Source organism: Gossypium arboreum, chromosome 4 (assembly GCF_025698485.1).
Source record: "Gossypium arboreum isolate Shixiya-1 chromosome 4, ASM2569848v2, whole genome shotgun sequence".
NCBI classification, from domain to species: Eukaryota; Viridiplantae; Streptophyta; class Magnoliopsida; order Malvales; family Malvaceae; genus Gossypium; species Gossypium arboreum.
Window position 1 is genome coordinate 120,594,023 of NC_069073.1, and position 22,396 is coordinate 120,616,418.

Here is a 22,396-nt window from a genome sequence, read left to right on the forward strand (position 1 = left end):
GTCGGGATCGCCAACCTCTTGTTGATGTCGGTATATGTAAGTTTTTTAGAGAACATCATTGTGGCTTGAACTGCCATGGTGAGCTTTCTGCAGTGATAGGATATTACACATGTTTCATTTATAAGGTGTCGTGTTGTGTATGGGTAAGCTCCATTCTATAATTAAAAAAAATATAAAACATAAACTTCATGATTGAATCTTAACCACATATATGGTCTTTAATCAATGTATTTAAAAATAATAATGACTTAAATCTCAAAAGGGGGTACTTTTTCTATAAGGAATTCATTTACTAAACCCTTTAGACATGGATATTTTGGTCGACGTACACTTTTTCAAAGATATTTGTTCCCCTTTATTACCATGAGAAGAAACAATTTATTGCTTGATATTAATAGGGATAAAAATGTAATTAAGCTCCAAGTGGATTGGATCAACATTTCATTGTCGAATGTGACGAGAAGGATTATGGGATCGTTTTTTTATGATACAAGTCGGTGGGATAATGAATTGTGACCACCAAATTGTTGTTTTTTGGGGTTTAATACATTTGGAATCACAATCATCAAATGTCACCCTTAGTTAAATTATTAATTTATAAAATAAAATAATTAAAATTTTAATTTACATTAAATTTAATAACATTTGGATAGTTAATATAGTAGCTGTACAAAGAGATATGAAAGGGTATAAATCGATTTACTTTAGTGGATTCAAACCCAAGCTAATTTTGAAAAAGGTACACATCTAACTAATAAACCGCAACTTGATTCAATATGTAAAATCTAAAAAATTTTGTCCAATTTTCCATGTAATGGGCCAAATTTGCCCGGCCCAAGCAAACACAAAAAAATCGAAACAAAATATAAAATAAATAAATAAATATAAAACCCAAGTTTTATAACAGTCCAATTACATGGCCTAATAACCAATAACAAGCCCAGTTACATGACCCCTAGCCGAAATTTGCAACAAACCCAAATGGCCCGAATGCAGAAACCAAGGCAGAAACCCTAGCGGGTCCACCATGCGCCGCAGCCAAGCCCCGGCCTCTATGCCTCCGTACTCCCCAACTCAGCAGCCACGCCACAGCCCTCCCTCAGCGCCGTACGCTCCGTACAACGCCTCCAACAACCACGCCAAGCCTCCGTACGCCAGCACAGCACCCGTACCTGCGAAAGAGAACAAACCACACCAGCAAATACATACAAAAAAGACAACAGCAAAATGAGAATTTGTATTCAATTTTTATTTTTATTTTTGAATATTTCTTATTTCTGTTTCGGCTATAAAGCCAAAGCCTCTGCTCATTGTAATTTTTTTACGCACAAATACGCAACAAAAAAAATACAAAAACTCAAGCAATACAAAGCAACCATTTTTCTAAAGGTGATTTCCAGACTCAAATCTCTGGGCGTTCCCTTTCGATTGGATCTTTTTTTTCTTTTTTTTTGTTTTGTTGATCTTTTTCTTTATTCGAAGGTTTGAATAAAAAAGGAAAATAGGAGTTTACCTGGAGGATATGCCATGGATCTCCTCTTACTTAGTCGAAATCTAAGTCAAGAGAAGATCAAAGGGCCGAAAAGCGTTCTCCCCAGCCTAAATTTGTTGGCTGCTAGGGGAAAGAGAATCAGCAGCTTCAGGGGGGTTTTAGGGTTTGGAAAAGGAGGAAAATAATGGGATTTCAGCTGAAATGGGGTGCTTTATTAGAGGTTATAAGGGATTAGGAAACGGTGCCGTTTAGACCGATAATAGTGGTCTCAAACGACACCGTCCAGGCCACTCCTCTAACTCTTTAACCCTCAGGACCAGCGTGTTTTTGCGGTAAAGGGTTATTTTCAAGATTGGTCCTCTCCCTTCGTACAGTGGTTCGATTAGGCCTAATCCAGATTTATTTATTTTGAATTCGGCCCTCATAATTTGCATGCATTTGCAGCCTAGTCCGGGTGCATGCGCTGCATTTTGGGAGCCTGGAATATTTCCAGTTTGAGCCCCTGCGCATTGGCGCATTTTACCTCTTGGTCCTTTTGCTTTTAAGTAACCTGTTTTCATTTTTAAATTTCTCCTTTTATTTTAACTTGATTTTTAATTAAGTCTGTATTAGCATACCTTATTGTTTTAACATTCGTTTAACATTTTTGCTTGTATATTAATTCTTTTATTTTTGTATTATTACACCGAAATTTCCTTTTGACATAGTATTTGGTTCAAATTTTTATATATATATTCATATATTTATATTATTTTGGTATTTTTATACTCGTTATAAATTTTGAGGGTCCATTTGGTTTCTACATGTGTGTCAAGCTATTTTAATACCATACTTTATAAAATCATTATCTTGAGGTTCGTATTTGCATTATTTTAACTATTGTATATATTGTCTCATTCAAATTTTTTATGTATACTATTTTGATGGTTAAATCATTATTTAAAAAAAACTCCTTTTTATAAAATTATCATGCTAAAATTCTTGATTTTGTATTCTTTTGGTATATTAAATAGTATTTCATTGAAGTGTTTTATTATGTATATATTCGTACATATATAGAAGATAATTTAATCGTGTGCAAATTACTATGATATTTTTGTAAACAATTATTCCTAAGTTTATTTATATACATATATATATATACATACAATTTGTAAATCCATCATGTTTCTAAAGATTATATCTTATTATACATTTTATGGTTATTATTTTTAATATATCTTTCATACTATATAAATCCTCATTTTTTTAAAACCAATATTACTTAATGTTTTGGTATGATATTCGATTAAAACATTCATTTTATAATATGTATTTGAAATGATTAAGTATATACATCCCTAGTTTCTTTACAAATAGATTCTAAAATGCACCAATTCATTAATTTGCATGTCGTATAAATTATTGGTTTATAAGATCGTCTTTGTTTCGCCATCCTCTTATACTACTTTGGCTTTTAAATTTTATTTTGTGGTGCATATATTTTGTTGGTTGTTCTATATCGTAGCGTATACATTATTATTTCATGGTATTCATCTTTTTGATATGTCGATTATTATTCATACGTGATTGAAATTAGGTTATAATTTTTAGATTGATTATATTTAATTGCATGTTCTGCTAGTTGATTAATATTCTTATTCATCAAGCATTATACCTCATATGTGCATATCACCCCATTCATCATTTTCCATTTGATTTTTGAAATGTGGTTTTATAAAATCTAAATTTTATGATTAATTTCGTTTCATTTCAAAAAATGCATTAATACGTTTTAAGCTAGTTTTATAAGTATCCATTTAAAAATTTTTTAAAACGAAGACGAGATTCGATATTTGGCAATTCGCGGAATAGTGCCCTAACGTGTTGGGTTGCAATTTCGCGTTTGCTCAAAATAATCGAATATCCCTTCAAAATTTCACTCGTGCCTTTCAAAAATTCTTTAAAACGGAGGCGATGTGCGATTTTTGGCAATTTGCGGAATCGTGCCCTAACGTGTTGGGTTGCAATTTCTCGTTTGCTTAAAATAACCAAATATCCCTCCAAAATTTCACGCATGTCTTCTAAAAATCATTTAAAACGAAGGCAATATTCGGCGTTTGACGATTCAGGAATCATGCCCTATCGTGCTGGGTTGTGGTTTCTCGTTTGCTCAAAACAATCGAATATTCCTTTAGGTTTTCACTCATGTTTATTAAAAACCTTTCAAAACAAAAGATGTTCGATGTTTGGTGATTGGAGAATCATGCCCTATCGTGCTGAGTTGCGCTTTTTCATTTGCTTTAAACAATCGAAGATCCCTTCGAAGTTTCATTCACGTTTTCTAAAAACCCTCTAAAACGAAAGAAGTGTTCGATGTTTGGCAGTTCGGGGAATAGTGCCCTATCGTGCTGGGTTGCAATCTCCCGTTTGTCCAAAATAATCGAATATCTCTCCGAAATTTCACTCGTATTTTCCAAGGTGAGGCAATGGTCAATGTTTAGAAATTCGAGGAATCGTGCCCTACTGTGCTGGGTTTCGATTTTTCGTTGGACTAAATAGTTGAGGATCCTTTTGTGATTTTCTAATTATAAATTTTCGGATGTCTAAACAAGAAGATTTTCGGTAACCAACTCAGGTTATTCAAATGTCATTAAAAAAGAACCACATTTCAAAAACATTTCGATTTTAGACATAAGGACAATATTTAATCGATTTGGTACCAATTTTGGGCGTAGTGAGGGTACTAACCCTTCCTCGTACGTAACCGACTCTTGAACCCGTTTTCTCAAAATTTCGTAGACCAAAATCGTTATTTTAGTAAATCACAAATATTTTATCAAAATAACCAAATTCTTAGGTGATCCGATCATGCCAAAACAAAAAGATCGGTGACGACTCCATACTTTTGTTTTTCAAAAGTCGATTCCCCTGTTTTTCATTTATTTTAAAATTTAAAATAAAAAGGGTGGTTTCGACATTCCATCTTCTATGTATTGTATTGGTTAATTTAATATACCATTAAAATTTGTTAGACATACATTTGTACTTGTACTTGCAAATTGTACCTTGTCTTGTACTTGTATTATCTTGTATTAGTGAAATTAAAAAAAAAAAAAAACTTGCATATCCAAAATCTCTACTATTCATTTTTATTGTTTTAAACTATCATTTCTTTATTAAATTTTAGTCTAAAATATAAAATACATATTTTATTAATAGGGTAACTACTTTTTGGGAATTTAGATTTTAAAATTATTATTTGTTATGAATTTAAAATAAATGTAAATAGATATCTCAGATATTTATTATTTGAATACCAAATTGATTCAAATTCAAATATCTGTACTTTTATATATAAATAAAAAGAATTTTTAAATTTAGAATATAAGAATTTAAATATTAAAAAATAATTGAAAATTTGAAATCAATTTATTTTACAGATTCAAATATTTAATAGTATTTAGTTCAAATTCAAATTTAGACTCGGAATATTTTTAGAGAAATTTACGGAATTATATTCAATCTACATACAGCCATTCTTTAATAAAGGAGAATGTAAGGTGGCAAGTCAGGATATTGGGACCACTCCCAAAACAAAGGCAACCTTTACTTAATTAAAATTATATGCGTGCCATAATCGCGCGATGGAGCTTGTAAATACACATGCAACTCGCGACTAGCCACATAGCCGTTCACCAATGATCAAATTAGAGATGGTATCCTGTAACGTTTTAAATTATATGTTTTATGATAATAAAATATAATTTTATTATTTTAATAGTTTATATTTTAATAATTTTTAAAAATTAAATTAATTTTTATTATTTTGAAAGATTAAAGTGTAATTTTATTATTATTAATTTAGGATTATTAAGCTCACATCTTGGGTAATAATATTGTTTTCAGAACTAAACCAATCAGCTAAATCAAAAATTATATAGTCATTGATTTGAAAAGAGAGATTAAATCGATTTTTTCATAAATCAATACGAATCGATTGAATCGAGATTAAAAAAAATGATTGAACTGATTTAATCATCAGTACAATAATAATTAAAAATATTATTTTAAATTGTCATTATTTTCCAAAAATTGATAGAGTCCCGGGGGACTTGTGTGAGAAAGTGACGAGTATTTGAATGTGAATGTATAAATTTTGCCCCCAAAACTTCCAACAATTAGGTCGGCTAAGCTGTGGATAAACTCAACCCATTAGTGTTTAAATATTTCACCAACATGATTATCATAAATTAATTATAATTTACAAATTTGTCATATTTTTCACAAAATTCACATTCACAACCGTAAATTAAGGCCCACAATGATGTCAATTGTAGATCATTTTATTGGGCATAATAATATAAGCTTCTTATATATCTTTGAGTTCCATCTTCATTTAATAAAATTACTTTACAATATTTATATATTTTATCAACATTTATATAAAATATATCAAGGTTAAATTTATTATATTAATTAAAATTATGTACAACTAATGAAAATATTAACTTACAATTAATTATCCTTAATTATTTACTTTTGAAATTGATAAGGATTAAATTGCTCAATTTGAAAATTAAAAACAACAAAAATATATCTTTACCTAAATAATTTTTATGTGTTTTGTCAAGGGAAGAATATACCTTAGATCAATATCCAAACGACTATTCGATTATGTATTAAATTGCTCAATACCTTAGTTCCACTAGTGAGCTCAAAACGACTATTTGATTATCGGTACAGTGGATCAATATCCATCAACGAATAGAAGAACATACCTTAGATCCAAGTCGTCAGTGTCGAAGATTGAAGAAAAAAATTTTGAATTTTGGTTTGAAGATCTCTAACGTCCAAAGTTATTTAATGGAAAAAAAATTGAACTATAAAACAGAAGGGAAAAGAGAGCTTTTTATTGGTGAAAGCAATGTGAACAAAAAAAGTAAGATAGTATTGATTTTAACCATCACTGACTTAAATGAAAACTTTCGCATAATTCAGTGACCAAATTATAGTTTATTTTAATTAAGTGAATAAAACGAAAATTTATCTATAATTTAATTACTAATAGTTTAATTTTTATTTTTAGCATCGTGTGCAAACTTGAATCATTCAAAATCTAAAACAAAATTGTCGCATTGACAACTATATGTTGCATCTAATAGGAATGCTTTGACGTGAAGATTGATGGTTGCTATCCAAGACGAGTAGACTTATTCTCAATTTTAATTCTCCTAGTAAAACATGTCCAAACCGCCCTCGTCCAAATTTTATTCTAAATCTCTCCGGAGGAAGCTCCAAAAGCTAAAAGTCACACCTAGAGAAGAACATGCGTTTTTTTTGTTTTTTTTTGGGGGGGGGGGGGTGTATATATCAGCTGATATCAAAGTATATTTTCCATTGCACATACAATTGGATCATCCTCTTTGCAGGCAATCTTTACCCACCAACCAGCAACCATGGTAGCCACAAGGATGTTCTCAAAGTTACTCACTGAAACCGACATCAAGAAGAGGTTGGATATCCCGGTGAAGATCCTGCCTTCTTTGCCAGGTTTCAATGGAAGCCATGCAGTCCGAATTCAACTTATGTATGGCACAAGGATATGGCCAATTGTTTGCACTGTTCGCAAACAAGGGTACAAGAAACCTGTTTTCTCCGGTGGATTATGGAGAAACTTTGTTATTTGTAATAGCTTCAATGTTGGTGATAGAATCACCATGTTCAAAGTGCAATATGAAGATGGTTCTTGCCTCTACAGGGTTGAAGTGGAGAAGCTAGCTGACAGTAACCAATACGGGGATCTTCAACTACATAAGGCGTCTGATGCACCGATCAAACAGGAGGAAGATATCCCTATCATGGAGCTTCCTAATGTTGCAAATGGCAGCTTCGTTGATCATGTTATTGCCAAACCACCCGTCAGGATATTTGTTACTAATACGACTGATGAAATGAAGTGCTTGGGCGATACCAAAGATACCGACATGGGTGAACCACCACTCCTTTCGCCCTGCATGGCCAAAGGAGAAAGAAAATTCAACTTATTTGGCATCACCGAGGGTGGTGCAAATGTAATGGCCTATAGTGGAGAAGCATGTTGTTGCAACATTATTACTGATCAAAGGCTCAGCTTGGACTTGACTTTGGCACCGCCCAATATGGAGGGAGTATAGATGAGGAAACACCATTATTTGCTCACTCGAAAGCCATGGTAGGATAGCTAAGTGAGGGTTTTGGCCGGATGGATTGTTTGAACTTTTGATGGACCTTACACCTTTTAATTTGAACATGCTTCTAATAGTTGTTTTTCAAAGTTGTCGTGTTTCTTAAAGTTGGAACTTTTCCACTATCTATGGAGATAAGCTAAGTATCTCTCTCTCCTTTTCAACTAAATTTAATATTTAATATCGATGGGTATCCCTTGGGAAATCCAAGGCAAGAGTGGGAGCCATCATACGTGATCATTACGAGAATTGGATCATTGGACTGTTCCAGCACATTCCTAATGCTACTAACGTTTAGGCTGAACAATCAGCTTGCCAAAGATCTCAACTTTGTTAACTTTGATTTTGAAGTTGATGCACTATTATTCAGCTTTTGTCCAATGATAATATTTTTAATCTTATTGAAGAGGGTAGGATGTTGACTGATAATTCGTTGAAACATGTCTTGAAATAAATGTTTCACGAAATAAATATGTGGATGAGTAAGATCAATTAAGGAGTAATTTTCAACTCCCTTCTTTCTTGGATGTTTTAAAATTTCCAAATTTCCTTAATATTTATGGTACTCCCTCTAATAGTTTGAATCTTCCTATGTATAGAGTTGTACTCTAGTTTTATTTTATTAATTTAATTCCATTTTCGATTAAAAATACATATTTCATTTCTATTCTGACTTCTTTGTTTGTAGAGTTCAGTTTGATTAGATTTTTAAATTTTTACAAATACTTAATGATAAATATGTTTAATTTTGTTTTTCATATTAATTTTGGGTTTTAGTTTTTAAATTTTATTTTGATAAAATCTACTCTCTTTTATTGTTTTTGGATATTATTTGATAAAATTGTAAATTTTATTCATAATATTCCTAAAAGAATTTTTTTCAAATAAATAAAATAATCAATATCACTTATATAGCATTTTTAGAAAATTAAATTTGTTAGATAACATTTTGAAGTTATTTTCACTATTTAAATAAAAATATTTATTTTACATCATAAAAATTAAAATTAATTATAAATTTAACAAAATTCAATTCAATTCACTACAATTTTTAATTTATAAAAATAAAGTTAAAAGAAAATCGAATTGGCAAATATAATATATATACATATGCACATTGAAATATTGAATTGCTCATCATAATGCATTTTCTTTACTATGCCAAGATCTAAAGACAAAAGTCATGACAAGAGGAGAACAAAATCTTACATACTGCATTTAGATTGATGGTACGTTTACTTTCGGTAAAGTTAAAAATTACAGTGACGATAAAATTAATTACTGTAATTGTGAGGTAAAAGATTCCACCGCACCGTAGTTACCACCCATCCAAAGGTTACTAAAATTATTGTAATAAATTAAAGCATTAAAAACATAAACTAGGCAAGTACATTCAATATGGTTGCTGGCTCTGTTCTTTAAGGAAATAATCAGAACATAATCATATTTATTACTTAGGGGTCTTTCTAAACAATTCTCTGAAATGTCTATCCATTGAAGAAAAATTTATCAAGTTTCTCAAGCAATGCATTGTCTTGTGGTACATTCAAAACCCACAAAAAGCTGTGTTTATAGGTAACTGAAAACTAATATAAATTCTAAGGAAAGATACCAATTTACCTGCGGATGCTAAGAACAACCCTGAACTACTATGGTTAATGGCGTCAAGAGTGTGTATTAATGATCGAAAAACATCTAAGCACGGGTCATCTTCATTTTTGGCATTGCCTTCTTCATCTGCCGTGCACGGTCTTTTGCTTCTTTCTTGCGAATTGCTTCTGCACTGAGCTTTGCTTCGGCCTCCTCTAACATCTTTTTCCTCTCGGCTTTCTTTTTCTGCAAAGCTTCTAGCCTAGCATTTTGAAGTTCTCTGTATACCTCTTGTGCTGCCTTCACTCTTGCTGCTTCGGTTTTGGATCGAGCCTGCGATAGGCAAAAAAAGAAGAAGTAAGAATGTTACCAAATGGATGTATCGAGTATTCGATGCATAAAGTAATTTCAAGATGAAACACCTGAGAGCTGAGCTTGTAACGCCCGATTAAATCGATGTAGTATGGTACAAGAGCCACCAAGCGAGTCATGTCAGCCATGTGGTTGGCATCAGGAAGGGCAAACTTAAACAAAAGCATTTTCTTGTGCTTGTCGGGATGTTGATCCGAAAAATGCATCCAAATGAAATCTTTTCCATATTTCTCAAAAGATTTGTCACCAAAAACCTACGATATATGAATCACAATTGATTTCACCCATGTTAAAGCTATTCACAGAGCTGCCAGGCAAATTTGGAACAATAAAAAGGTTAAATGCAATGGATCTTATATAAGAATATAGTATGAACAAGGGAAGCCATACAATAAAACGACAAAATGAACGAGATACCATTGTCATAATATCATCTTCAGAAAACTTGAATGTGAGCATAATGGATGAATGAATCCTAAGAAAACATAATCTTATACTGGCATATAAGCAAAGCAACCCAATACCAAAGAAGGTCAGAAACCAAACAAAACTCAAGCTCATAAAACTCCAAGCACTTAGCTCGAGCAGTTGTTGACCAAAGAGCCAGCCACTTGGGACAACAAGTAACTACCTAGAATCAGCTGCTTAGTCAAAAAGGATACTAAGCGACCAATGTTGCAAGACCAACACGCTGGTCACCAGACAGACGAGCATGTCAATAGGGCCAAATGGACGACCAATGTCCACGCGACCAATAAACCAAGTATAAACACCCAGATATGACCTTCTTTCCTACTTTTTACACTCTCAGCTTCACTATTTGCCTGAGTTGTCTCGCTTCCTTATTTTGACTACACCACTCCGACATGCCTAGCTAACTTACAGGAACCTCGAATCCCAGTACATCCGCCTAAACCCAATCCATTACCGGAAAGACAACAACAATCATAAATTCAAATGTAAACATAATAGATTCATGATCCTAAGAACAACCAAATTGAAATCTAGATATTCAACGATATAGTGCACACGCTAGCACCTACAACAATCCTAAACACATTGAAAGCAAATAAAGCATTCCATTAAATCAAATCAATATCCAGTTCATAACATAAATCAATAACTCGAAAACCGACCTGTTCGAGCACGGTCTCTGTAATCAAATCCCCAGCAACTTCCTTAGATTCAGAGATAACAGATAGTTCATCCACCACCCATTTCCTTCCACTAGGATTAGCCACCAACCCAGCAAATCTCTGTAGATCTCTAACTTCTTTTTGCATCCCTTTAGCAGCTTTCTTCTTTGCTAATGCAAAAACCACTTGATCCATGGCTTCTTCATTCATATAAACCTCAAAAGTAATCTCGTCTTTACAAGGAACCACTAAGTTAAACAATCTCGATATCAAATCATGCCTGCTTTTCAACTCCATCGTCGCCAACAATCCCTGACAATACCTTCGTCCACTGGCGTAGAATTTGAACACGTTTGGCCCTTCTTTTAACAACAACGGCGAGTCCTCACCTTCTCCGATACCCAAAAGACTGAAATTTTTCTCAAAGATTGAACCTTTGGTAGCGAATTTCGCTGCCCATGCCAACGCAATGTTTTCGTTTTCATGTTTACCGATGAAATAATTGATCATAAAAGCAATCAAGAAAACCCCACAAATAATCTCCACCGTAAAGGACTTGTTAGAACCCGAAACATTCCCAGGTCGTGAAGCTGTTTTAGGATCTGGGTCATTTGGAGGAGCGTTTTCCGTCGTTTTCGAAGGCTCCGATTGTGGTTGCTCGACGGGTAAACCTTCAAATTCATCCTCATCCCAATACTCAAATGTGGTGGTCGATGGCTTTTGAAGATCCGATTGAGACGAAGGATCCGAAGTAGGAACAGTGTTCAGATCAGGATCTAGAGAAGGCTGTGACTCGGACTGAGTTAAAGGAGGTGATTTAACAGGGTGGGGATCGAAGGGTTCTTCTTCAACAGTGTCGTCGTCTTCAGAATCGAACCCTTCGAAGTGGGAATCAGCGAAAACAAGAGAGAAACAGAGATGGGTTATTAATACAGATAGGAGAAGAAGCAAGTGGAAGGAAGAAATGAATTTAGGTCTCTTCATTTTGGAATTCGGGGATGTTCCTTCTTCGTTAAAACTTGATTTCTGTTTCCAATTATGGAACTTGTTGATTTAAATCCAGAGAGATTCAACTAAAATCCATTTGATAAAAGTTTGGGAAAAGGTTTGAGACTTGAGAGGTACCTATATTTCAACTGTACACACAGCCTCCTCTTTATTTCTTTACCACCAAATTCATGGATTATTTATCTAGTGTTGTCTGAGTAGAAAAATATATTTTAAATTTAAATAATTTGACAATTAATATTGAAAATTGGAAAAAGAAAAGAACGAAAGATTTTAATTAACGCAGGTGATTTGAAAAAAAACTATAACAGTGATTTAAATTTTATGTAATTTATCCATAAAAATTAATAATTTAAATTCTATTTTCATTCCAAAATCGACTGAATATAAATATAAATTGATTTGAATCTGAAATTAAAATAAACTTAAACTCAAACGAATACAAATAAGTAACTTAAAATTTAAATTTTTATATAAAATTAACATAGTATAATTTAAAGTGTTACATCTAATATTTTAATAATTAAATTAATAGTTGAATCAATTAAATATCAATTTTCAATTTAATTGATACTCTAATAATTAAACTAAATCAATTAAATATCAATTCTTAATTAAAAGTCATAATTTTTATTATTTTCTTTTCTTTCTTGTCGTGTTTAAATTTGCCTGCGCGTATATATTATTTAAAATTAAAAAAAGAAGAAAAAAAAAAGGGAAAATTAAACTGATAGGTAGAAGCTGAAAATATAAATAAAGCTTTAAAACAAATATCAAATATCCCCACCTCACAAATTCCGATTAAAAGGCAAACACATTCGCCCAACACACGCACACGTTCAAGCTCCACCTTCGAATCTACCAGAGAGAAAAAAAAGGAAAGAACTTGATTAAAGTTCATAAAGAAAAGGCTGTTTTTTTCATCTCTAATTCGTCCAAATCAATTGATTTGGAGATGCAATCCGTTGTTATTACCCCAACATACTGTTGCAGCACCCATTATCAAACCCTAGAACGCTTCTCTTCTCGTCCTAATCCTTCCAAGGTTCGTTTTTCTTTTCTCTCTGATTTTTTTATGTTTCTGGATATTTCAATTCGGTTTTTCAAGATTCTGATGATGATTTTCGAATTTTCCCAGCCATCATCAAGCTTATTTGGAGCCCGCGTCTCGGTCGCGAAAGGGCGTAATCCGTCGCGGCGTTGCTCATGGCGTTGTCTTAGGGTTCGATCACCTGCTCTTACGCGCAAGCTGAGTAAGTTACTTTTTTTTTTCAGATTTGTTTTGTTACAATTTTAGGTTAATTTTGAAGTAGGGTTAATTGTGTTAATCGTCACCAAACTATTGTTTAAATTTTAAATTGGTCCCTTATTCTTTCATGTTAACCAGGTGCTTATATCAGTCTAACAGTCAGTTTAGATGTTAAATGATAGTTCGGTTATGACTTGGAGTATCATTAGAACATGTGGATGAAATTGTAAACATGTTTGTATCTATTGTATTGTATGAATAGTTTGGACATGACATGTTAAAAAGAAAAATAATGTCTAAAAATATGGAGAGACTATTTTTTTAATACGTCGGATCCAAGATTTTCATGCGTGCTTACAGTTTGACCAACATCTATTAGCAAGATTGATGGAAGGGTTTGATTGATATGATGCTGAAAACCTAAGGATTCGATTTGATCGTTTTGAATTTTGAGGACCAATTTAAAGTTTGGGCTATAGTTTCAGTTTGAGGACATCTGGTGGAATTAATCCTTTGTCAAGTGTTTTGAATCTTTAAAAGTTTGCTTTGTTTCAACTTATTGCAGTTGTAAAGGCTGTGGCCACTCCAAATTCAGCCCTGGAGTTGCCGCTGACGACAGAGAACATTGAGAGCATCTTGGATGAAGTTCGACCATACCTCATTGCAGATGGGGGAAATGTAGCATTACACGAGATTGATGGTAATGTTGTTCGGTTGAAGCTACAAGGGGCATGCGGCTCATGTCCGAGTTCGGTTATGACTATGAAGATGGGTATTGAGAAACGTCTAATGGAAAAGATACCTGAAATTGTGGCAGTAGAACCAGTGACTGATGAAGAAACTGGCCTTGAGATGAATGAAGAGAACATTGAGAAGGTAATTACTCCATTGGTTTATTAGCTTGTAACTGTTCTCCTTTTCTCCGTAGCATATTATTTTAGCATTTCAAATCTAATCATTAAATAGGCACAAGGTGCTCTCTAGGTGCTAGAAACCTTGTATTGCCTCTGCTCTCTAGGCGCTAGAACCCCTGTATTGCCTCACGAGCAAGGCACAAAAGAGAGCTAGCGTTAGTGAAATAAAGTGCAAGATTCAAATGTGTTAGTTTTTGCGTGTGTACATATCTCTCTTTCTATGTATACATGTGTATATATATATAAAGTGTGGTCTAGTTTATCTACAAAACCTGTTTTTTTATTTGTCAATATGCATGATTTCCTTATGGTCAAGGTTTGTTGTTGAATGCTCAAAATATTGGAAAGTATAGAGTTCGATGTTATCCCCTTCTTATTAGTAAAGGTATGTCAATCTAAATAAGTGAAACACCAGGGTGTGCCTGATCAAATGGGCCTTGCTTGAACAAGTTTGAGGCACTTTTTGTTGTATAATGCTAAGGTGCACAGTGCATGCGTTGGCACCTTTATTTTGATGTGATGGGAGATATGCAAGAACGATATGGAAATTGAACGAGATAGAAATATCATGTGGACATAATAATATATATGTGACTTTTTCCCCTTTTTTGTTACTATTCTCGACTTATTGTTTCTTAAGATTGGCTTAAATCCTTGGTCAAAGTTGTGACATTGTTTTGATGGTTGATTGGCCTTTTTTGGCTTCTATTTATGGGCAATTTGTTCTCTCTCACAAACATTGCAGATGCGGTAAAAGTACCATGTAGGCCCTTGTATTAGGAGTCAAATTGCATGTTCTCCTCTTCTTTTAAAAAATGGCAAATTAGTTCTCGTACATTAGATCAAAGAGCAAATTGGTCTTTTGATCTAATATATAGGACTAATGTGTACATTTTTTAGTATAAAGGGCAAATTGAATCTAACTCCTATTTTAGGGGTTTCTATGGTGTTCTCACTTACATTTGCATAATGAAATTAGGCATAAATGTCAACTTATTATGAACTTTTTATACTATGTAGGTACTTGAAGAGATTAGGCCCTATCTGGTTGGTGCAGCGGGTGGATCTCTTGAATTAGTTGCCATTGAGGAGCCGATCGTGAAAGTTAGAATCACAGGTCCTGCAGCGGGGGTCATGACTGTTAGAGTAGCCGTAACGCAAAAATTGCGAGAGAAAATTCCGGCCATTGCAGCCGTTCAACTTTTATGATTCCAATGCAATGTTTTAAGATTTAACAAAATAGTTACCAAATATAGCATTTATTGTTGTTAGGCTTGTATGAATAGTGAAAATCCTGCTGTATAGTTCATAGTTTCCATACTTTTCTCTCTTTGGATGCCATTGCCAGTCCTAAGTATATTGTTTTTTCTTTTCTAAATTCAATTCAACAATGGCGTTCCGATTTTAAAATGAGAAAACGTTAAAAACATTCGGCAATGTGGAAACCTAAGCAGGGAACGCAGATAGGCCTCGTATAAAAAGTTTGCTCATGATTTATTCGAAATCAAGTATGACTTGAAAAAAGGTTTAAATTTGATTCAGTAATTAACAAACCAAGCTTAAGCTATTGATCAAGCTAAATTTAAAATTAGTAATATTTGACTTAAATGGTTTGCGAGTCTTATCAAGGGTTTTTTTTATATTTTTATATTATTAAATTATGTTATTAGCTTTATATATTATTAATTTTAAGCTTTATTATGAAGTTGAGTTTAAACTTGAGGTTAAAATTGTTAAGTGAACATAATTGAGTTCAAGTAGTTTGATTATATCTCAAGCTAAGCTTGAATTTAAAAATAGATATTCAATTGAGCTTCGAGTGAGTATCGAGCTTGAGCTCAAATTTGATAATATTTGGGCTCAAGTTGATTTATTTATATCCCTATTTGGATTTATAGGCTTTTAGCGAATAAAACATTTCGGGTTTTTTACCCAATTAATATAGAAAAATAAATATTTACTAAATTAGGATAAGACCCCTATTATTTACCAATATAAGCAGAATGACTAGTGCACCAATGGTGCTGCCAAAGCAATCAGTGGCACCCCCTTCCCCTGCTAGCGATGATTAAAGCAATCATTGGATTTTTTTAAAAAAATAATTATGGTGGCGTCTGAGCAATCAACAAGACTAGTATTAGATATTCAAAAATGCACGATATTTTATACAGTTAGACTAAAAAAAAAAATTTAATGGTCTCACTTACGCGTCAGGCTTCATCTGAATATTTTAACATATAATTTTTTTATTAAACTAAAAAATATTAAATAATTGGGTATTAAAATCCGAACCTATGATCGATGGGTCACATCAGTGGCAGACCGTTAGGCGGCATGTGACCCATCGGTCATGAGTTCAGATTCTAATATCCCAAAATTCAAAATTTTTTATCTATTGTTTAAAATATTAATATTAAAATTATACTGCTTTCATTATTATAAAAGGAGTTGGTTTTGTCCTCCAACCTAACTGAATGTCCCCCTGCGAAAATCAAGAAGAAATGGTATGTTGTATTTTCTTTAGTAGTATAATTAGTTATATTTTAGTAGTAGTTTTTTGTCTTAAAAAGATTATTTAGTATTAAGGTTAGTACTAATTATTTTGCATTTTTATTTTTTATATTACAAACACTTATACGCTCTCTCCTCTCTCCTCCCCACTGTCGAAGGTCCCCAAAAAATAGGTATGTATTTTATAGTTTTAGAATTGTGTTAAAAGTTTATTTTTTTGTAATAATATGTTAACGTTGAAAATAATTAGAATTGTGTTAGTTTAGATATTTGTAATTTTTTTAAAAATTAGAATTTTGTATGCTAATTTTGTGGTGTATGTATGTTATGTTTATTAAAATAGGTTTGGTAGTGTATGTTTATTTTAGTAAAATTATTAGAATTGTGTATTAAGATAGATTTGTGTTGAAAGTAACAAGGGTAGGTTTGGATGGGCGGTGCAATGCGTTTAGCTTTCTTTTTGTCTCACGCTACAATATTGTTATAGTATTTAATCTCACAGCCATCACTCTTTTTATACTAATCTCAGGTAAATACACAGCCCATCCAAATCCACCCTAAGATTGGTTTGCCTAGTGTATTTTTTTAATAATAATTTGTATATTTTAAGATATAAAAGTGAACATTATATATTTGTTTGAGTAATTAGATTTTTTTTTATTACGAAAATGGGTTTCGAAAAAAATAATTGTTGTTAATTTTATATTGTTTATTTGTTAAGTCAATGATTAAAATTTTAATTGTTTGTGCATACATCGAAATGGGTTCTTTAATTACAATAGACGATCACACAGCAAAGTCGATCCATTTACTGGGAAAAAATGTTCTAATATTGCACGAAATTTTCATAATAGTTGCACATAATTTTTTAATTAATTGTGAGATCTTAACTAATGTTGTAATTTAATATGATTAGGATGCGTACCACATGTTGAGGCTGCGTGGCCATGATTCAAGCTATTGGCTGAACGAATAGATTATGCCCCACCTAGATGTCACAGGATTTGAATCACCGGCATTAATCCATGTGTTTGAGTTGAGGGCCAACTTAATATCGACATTAGTTGAGTGTGTCGTCCAGGGACGCTGCCAAGCAGCACCAACCCCTATTTAAACAAATCATTCTTGAACGGTTTAACAATTAACCGATTTAAGGAAAAAATTTAAATATGTTGAAATTGCCCTCAAGCCTAGTCAACTTTTACCTAAAATGGTGCTGTTCTAGCTCATATGTTGCGTATGTATTCCACAAAGACACGTTACCTTTTCAAATTAATTTGTGAATGTATTAAGAATATTTAAATATATATATGTTGAAATCGAAATTTATCCATGTTCACTTGTTTTTGTCGATTTTCAATATATTTTTAAAATATTTTTTCCTTTCTTCTTATCAGTTAACTGCTAAATTGTTCAAGAAGGCTTTGTTTAAATAGGATCCGGTGCCGCCTGATAGCATCCCTTTACCTGGGTGCTGCCAAACAAGTCTCCCCCACCCCTCCAACTCGATTCAAACTCGTATTTTGGCAGGAAATAATGGTGCTATCGGATAAGTTGACACCACTAATAAATTTTTTTTAAACCCTATTATGGCATGATGATTGTAGAAAAAAAATGATGGTGCCAACTTGTAAAGCACCACACGTGGTAACTATTGCAAACATATCATTTTGATAAATAATTTCATGTGCATACTATTTGAGATAAATTTTTTATATTAATAAGATAAAAAGACATTCAAAAATCAAGTCAAAATTATAATAAAATTAAATTTATTCTATAGAAAACGTCATAAAAATCATTTTAGTATAAATACGACTATTTTACTAAACTGATCCAAAAAAATTAAATAATTATAAAAAAATCCAAGTTCAACAACATTTATGGACTAACATAGAAGGAACAGCGCCAAAGAGTTATGGCCACCCATAGCGGCACTCATGTCCCCGATTCCCAAAAAACCATGTAACACCCCATACCCGTGTTCAATACTAGAACAGAATATGAGTATTACTAGAACAATGTACGTATAATTATAGCAAATCAAGACATAAAATGATTATCTAAATTTAAATCCGTCAATTGATTACTCATCTTTTAAAAAAATTTAAATTCACATATATCATAAACTTATAATGTAACTAACATTAGATCATACCGATAACAAAATACGAATGAAATATCTAACGTTAGAATTCAACTTTTAAAGTAATATTACTAAAATTTATAACAAAATACTCAAGCCTTCTATACATGCCATATGTCCAAAATGTGTTTACAAAATACCAAAAGGAAAGATGGATAGTGTTGGTGAGCTTCCGACAACTTTTCCCCGAATCACGAGCAAACTTGATTTCACTATAAAATAAAACAAGAAAGGAAGAGGAAGCAAAGTAATCTAAAAGCTTAGTAAGTAATATGTAAATAATAAAGATAACAAATTAATAATGACATTTATAGATCCCAAAATATGTATCCATAATTACACAACCTTTTTCTCATATGCATTTATCATTTATTTCAGTTTAGTACAAGCTGTCCATTCAAGTCCCAGTTACTAAATTATTTTTATCTGAAGCTACGGAACTCCAAATTAAGATCCATAAATTTTTCCAGAAACTAGACTCATATGTCTTATTACCATAAAAATTTCAGAATTTTTGGTTGGGCCAATTAATACAGTTTATTCATTGAAGTCTCCCCTGTTTTGCGGTTCAGCAGCTCTGACCACTCTTCACTAAAATTTAATTATCTTTTGATACCAAATTCAAATGAGGTTCTCGTTTTTTTCTTCTGAAAAAAAATTCAGTAAGGAATCCAACCATATAAATTATGTTCATTAACTATTTTTTTACAATTTTTAATGACTTTTACAATTCAGAATAGGGGATCACAAAATTAGTCTAAACCAGTCTTACAAAAATATAAATATCTCAAAATACAGAATTCCTTTGTTTGCTCTGTTTCTTTTATAGGAAAATAGATTCAATATTTTTTAATTCCATTTCTCATTCTACTTCTAGTTCAACTTTTAGCATTTTTAGTGATTTTTAAAAGTCACTCCCCTACTGCTGTTTCAGACTGTTTATCCCAAATTTCATTCCTTCACTAAAATTTCTTATTATCAACTTTCAAGATAATACTTATCCATATTCATCTTATCAAAAATTCAATCACATATCTAACTCATAATTCAAAACTCATATATTCATATTTCAGTATTATCCCACTTTTTTTTTCACGTTAAATTTCATTTAGCAAACTTGTTTTTTCCGGTGAACACTTCGGAAAGTAACAATATTCGGTAGTTTTAGCACATAGCTCCACTTTCCGTAATTAATGCCCAACATAGTGGTATATGCACATAGCACCACACTATTGGGCTAACATGCAATTTTGGCATATGCACTTAGCGCCACTTTTCAAATTAACATGTATAACCGTGGCATATCCATTTAGCACCACGTTACATGTTTAACCGTGGTATATCCACTTAGCACCACGTTAATGAATCAATATATGTAACCGTGGCATATCCACTTAGCACTATGTTACATGTATCAATATGTGTAACCGTGGTATATCCACTTAGCACCACGTTTTTCCATTCCGAATGTTCAACCGAGATTTCCTCATTTAATCTCAATTCACTAACCACAAATCACCGTTTGTGTCCATTAATTGAACAATACTAAAACTTATTTCACATGTCACAAAAATAAAATATTATAACATAATAAAACAATACATTATTTACATAAAAACTTACCTCGGTGCAAAGTAAAGAAATTTTGCAATTTAGTCCACAATCTTTTCCTTTCCCCGATCAAGGTCGATTCCACTTTTTTCTTGATTTAGAATAACACATTTAGCTGATTTAATACTCACATTTATCAAAATAGTCCTTAACTCTAACTTTGGAAAAATTGCGATTTTGCCCCTAAACTTTTGCATATTTACACTTTTTCCCCAAAGCTCGGAAATTAAACTATTTCCCAAATTCTTATGTTTTATGACATGCTGATCATTTTTGCCTCCTATGGCAACATCAAATTCTCAATCTAACATGTACTTATGAAAATTAGGTATTTTTACCGATTATGTCGTTTTACTCGTTTTTTCACGTAAAGTTGCTTAGCAAAAGTTGTTTAACACAATTTCAAGCTTCATATTCTACCATAATACATCAAAATAAACACATTTCACCTATGGGTATTTTTTCAAATATGAACCCTAGGTTAAATTATTGCTAGCATAAGCTAAATTGAGTTATCGAGACTCCAAAAACGTAAAGAACATTAAAAACGGGGCTTGGAATCACTTACTATGGAGCTTGTAAGCTTGAAACAAACCCTAGCTATGGAGAACCCTTGAAATTTCGTCGTAATGGAGAAGATGGACATATTTTGCCATCTTTTTCCTTTTTTTTAATCTTTTAATTACCAAATGACTAAACTACCCTTCATTAAAAACTTTGGTTATTTTTACCTATATGTCCATTTTTTTCCATGAAAACCTAATGGTATAATTACCATTTAAGGACCTCTACTTCAATTATGCTCTTCAATTAAATCCTTTAACATCTAGAACTCATATTTATCAACTTTTGCAATTAAGTCCTAATAGGCAAATTACACATGCAATTCATGAAATTTTCTATCGATACTCTAACACATGCATCTAATCACTCGATAAATTATAAAAATTAATCAGAATAAATTTTTCTACTTCAGAATTGTGGTTTCGAAACTACTCTTCGATTTAGGCCCTAATTCGGGCTATCACAAACCACCTGATGACTGGAGTTGTAATTTAAAAAATATTTTTTTTGATGTCGACAGTGCAATGATCGACACCCATGTATATATTTTTTTCTCATCCTAGAATACTTAGTGCCAACCAATGGATTCACGAGATCAAGAAAAAAGAATTATTGAAAAAGGGTGCCGACCAACTTAGTGTTGGCATTAAAAAAAATTTAAAAATTTTGAAAATAGGTGCCAACCACCTACTATACGACACCCAAAAAAAAATATTTTTTTAAATTTGATACAAATGTATTATACTAATAAAAATATATATAGGTGTCTACAACTTTAAATCATCAAATGACTTTTTTGGAAATTGGGGATATAGATGTAGGCCATGGCTGGCCATAACCTCTGGGCACTACTTCTTCCAGGATATTTTGATAAATGTTTTTATATTGAGTTATTTTTATAATTATTTAATTATTTTAGGTCAATTGGATAAAATATTCTATAAATACTAAATTCACCTATCTAATAAAAAATTAATTTAAGTTTGCCCCTCACAGTTTTCGATTTAACGGTGTAAGATGACATCAGACTGACCAGATGATGTCACCAAGCTGATGCGATAAGATGACATCATACAGAAACGACATCATACTATATTAATATAGTAAATAAAATAAGAAATAAAAATATTTTTAAAAAGAATATGACAATTGAGTGTTTAGATTTTGATGAAATTTAAATATCTATATTTATTTGTATTAAAAAAAATATATTTTCTGTAATTTTAAAAATAATCACATTAAGGAAACCTGATTTTTAATATAATTAAAAAAATCAATTTCTCTTTAGATTTTTAAGGTGTCGAAACCATTTTCAAATCGAGTTTTAGAAAATGGGAATCGATTTTAAAAACGAAAACGGGAGTCCCCACCAATCTTTTTTGATGTGATTGGATCACCTTTAAAACATTTTGTTTTAAAATCATTAGTTTTGGTCCACGAAATAAAAGAACGGGTTCGGGAGTCGATTACGTACGAGGAAGGATTAGCACCCTCGTAACGCCCAAAAATTGGTACCTAATTGATTATCAAATGTCTTTAATGTCGAAAATTTTAAAGATTTTAAGATGTAATCCTCTTTAAAATATTTTGATTTTGA

The 22,396-nt window shown here is 32.0% G+C and overlaps 2 protein-coding genes and 1 long non-coding RNA gene across 3 annotated transcripts; 1 reads left to right on the top strand and 2 right to left on the bottom strand.

Moving 5' to 3' along the window:
• Positions 1 to 752: 752 nt before the first annotated feature.
• LOC108458237 (uncharacterized) lies at positions 753 to 1,856 on the bottom strand. The gene is made up of 2 exons (XR_001867262.2): positions 1,514 to 1,856; positions 753 to 1,172 (listed from the first exon to the last, which is right to left on the bottom strand). It is a non-coding gene; the product is annotated as an uncharacterized LOC108458237 (long non-coding RNA).
• A 7,305-nt stretch (positions 1,857 to 9,161) lies between these two features.
• Positions 9,162 to 11,987, bottom strand: LOC108460888 (uncharacterized protein At5g49945-like). Its single transcript, XM_017760582.2, has 3 exons — positions 10,797 to 11,987; positions 9,711 to 9,914; positions 9,162 to 9,621 (listed from the first exon to the last, which is right to left on the bottom strand). Exons 1-3 carry the CDS (start codon positions 11,778 to 11,780, stop codon positions 9,394 to 9,396), a joined length of 1,416 nt encoding a protein of 471 aa, XP_017616071.1. The 5' UTR covers positions 11,781 to 11,987; the 3' UTR covers positions 9,162 to 9,393.
• A 573-nt stretch (positions 11,988 to 12,560) lies between these two features.
• Positions 12,561 to 15,345, top strand: LOC108458170 (nifU-like protein 2, chloroplastic). Its single transcript, XM_017757459.2, has 4 exons — positions 12,561 to 12,849; positions 12,943 to 13,057; positions 13,619 to 13,929; positions 14,988 to 15,345. Exons 1-4 carry the CDS (start codon positions 12,760 to 12,762, stop codon positions 15,174 to 15,176), a joined length of 705 nt encoding a protein of 234 aa, XP_017612948.1. The 5' UTR covers positions 12,561 to 12,759; the 3' UTR covers positions 15,177 to 15,345.
• The last annotated feature ends 7,051 nt before the right edge of the window (positions 15,346 to 22,396 follow it).

Coding starts and splice junctions, on each gene's coding strand:
- LOC108458170 (XM_017757459.2), top strand. CDS start 12,760: ATGCAATCCGTTGTTATTACCCCAACATACTGTTGCAGCACCCATTAT. Junction 13,058..13,618: donor TGCTCTTACGCGCAAGCTGA/GTAAGTTACTTT, acceptor AACTTATTGCAG/TTGTAAAGGCTGTGGCCACT. Junction 13,930..14,987: donor ATGAAGAGAACATTGAGAAG/GTAATTACTCCA, acceptor TATACTATGTAG/GTACTTGAAGAGATTAGGCC.
- LOC108460888 (XM_017760582.2), bottom strand. CDS start 11,780: ATGAAGAGACCTAAATTCATTTCTTCCTTCCACTTGCTTCTTCTCCTA. Junction 9,915..10,796: donor CAGAGACCGTGCTCGAACAG/GTCGGTTTTCGA, acceptor CATATATCGTAG/GTTTTTGGTGACAAATCTTT. Junction 9,622..9,710: donor GTTACAAGCTCAGCTCTCAG/GTGTTTCATCTT, acceptor TGCCTATCGCAG/GCTCGATCCAAAACCGAAGC.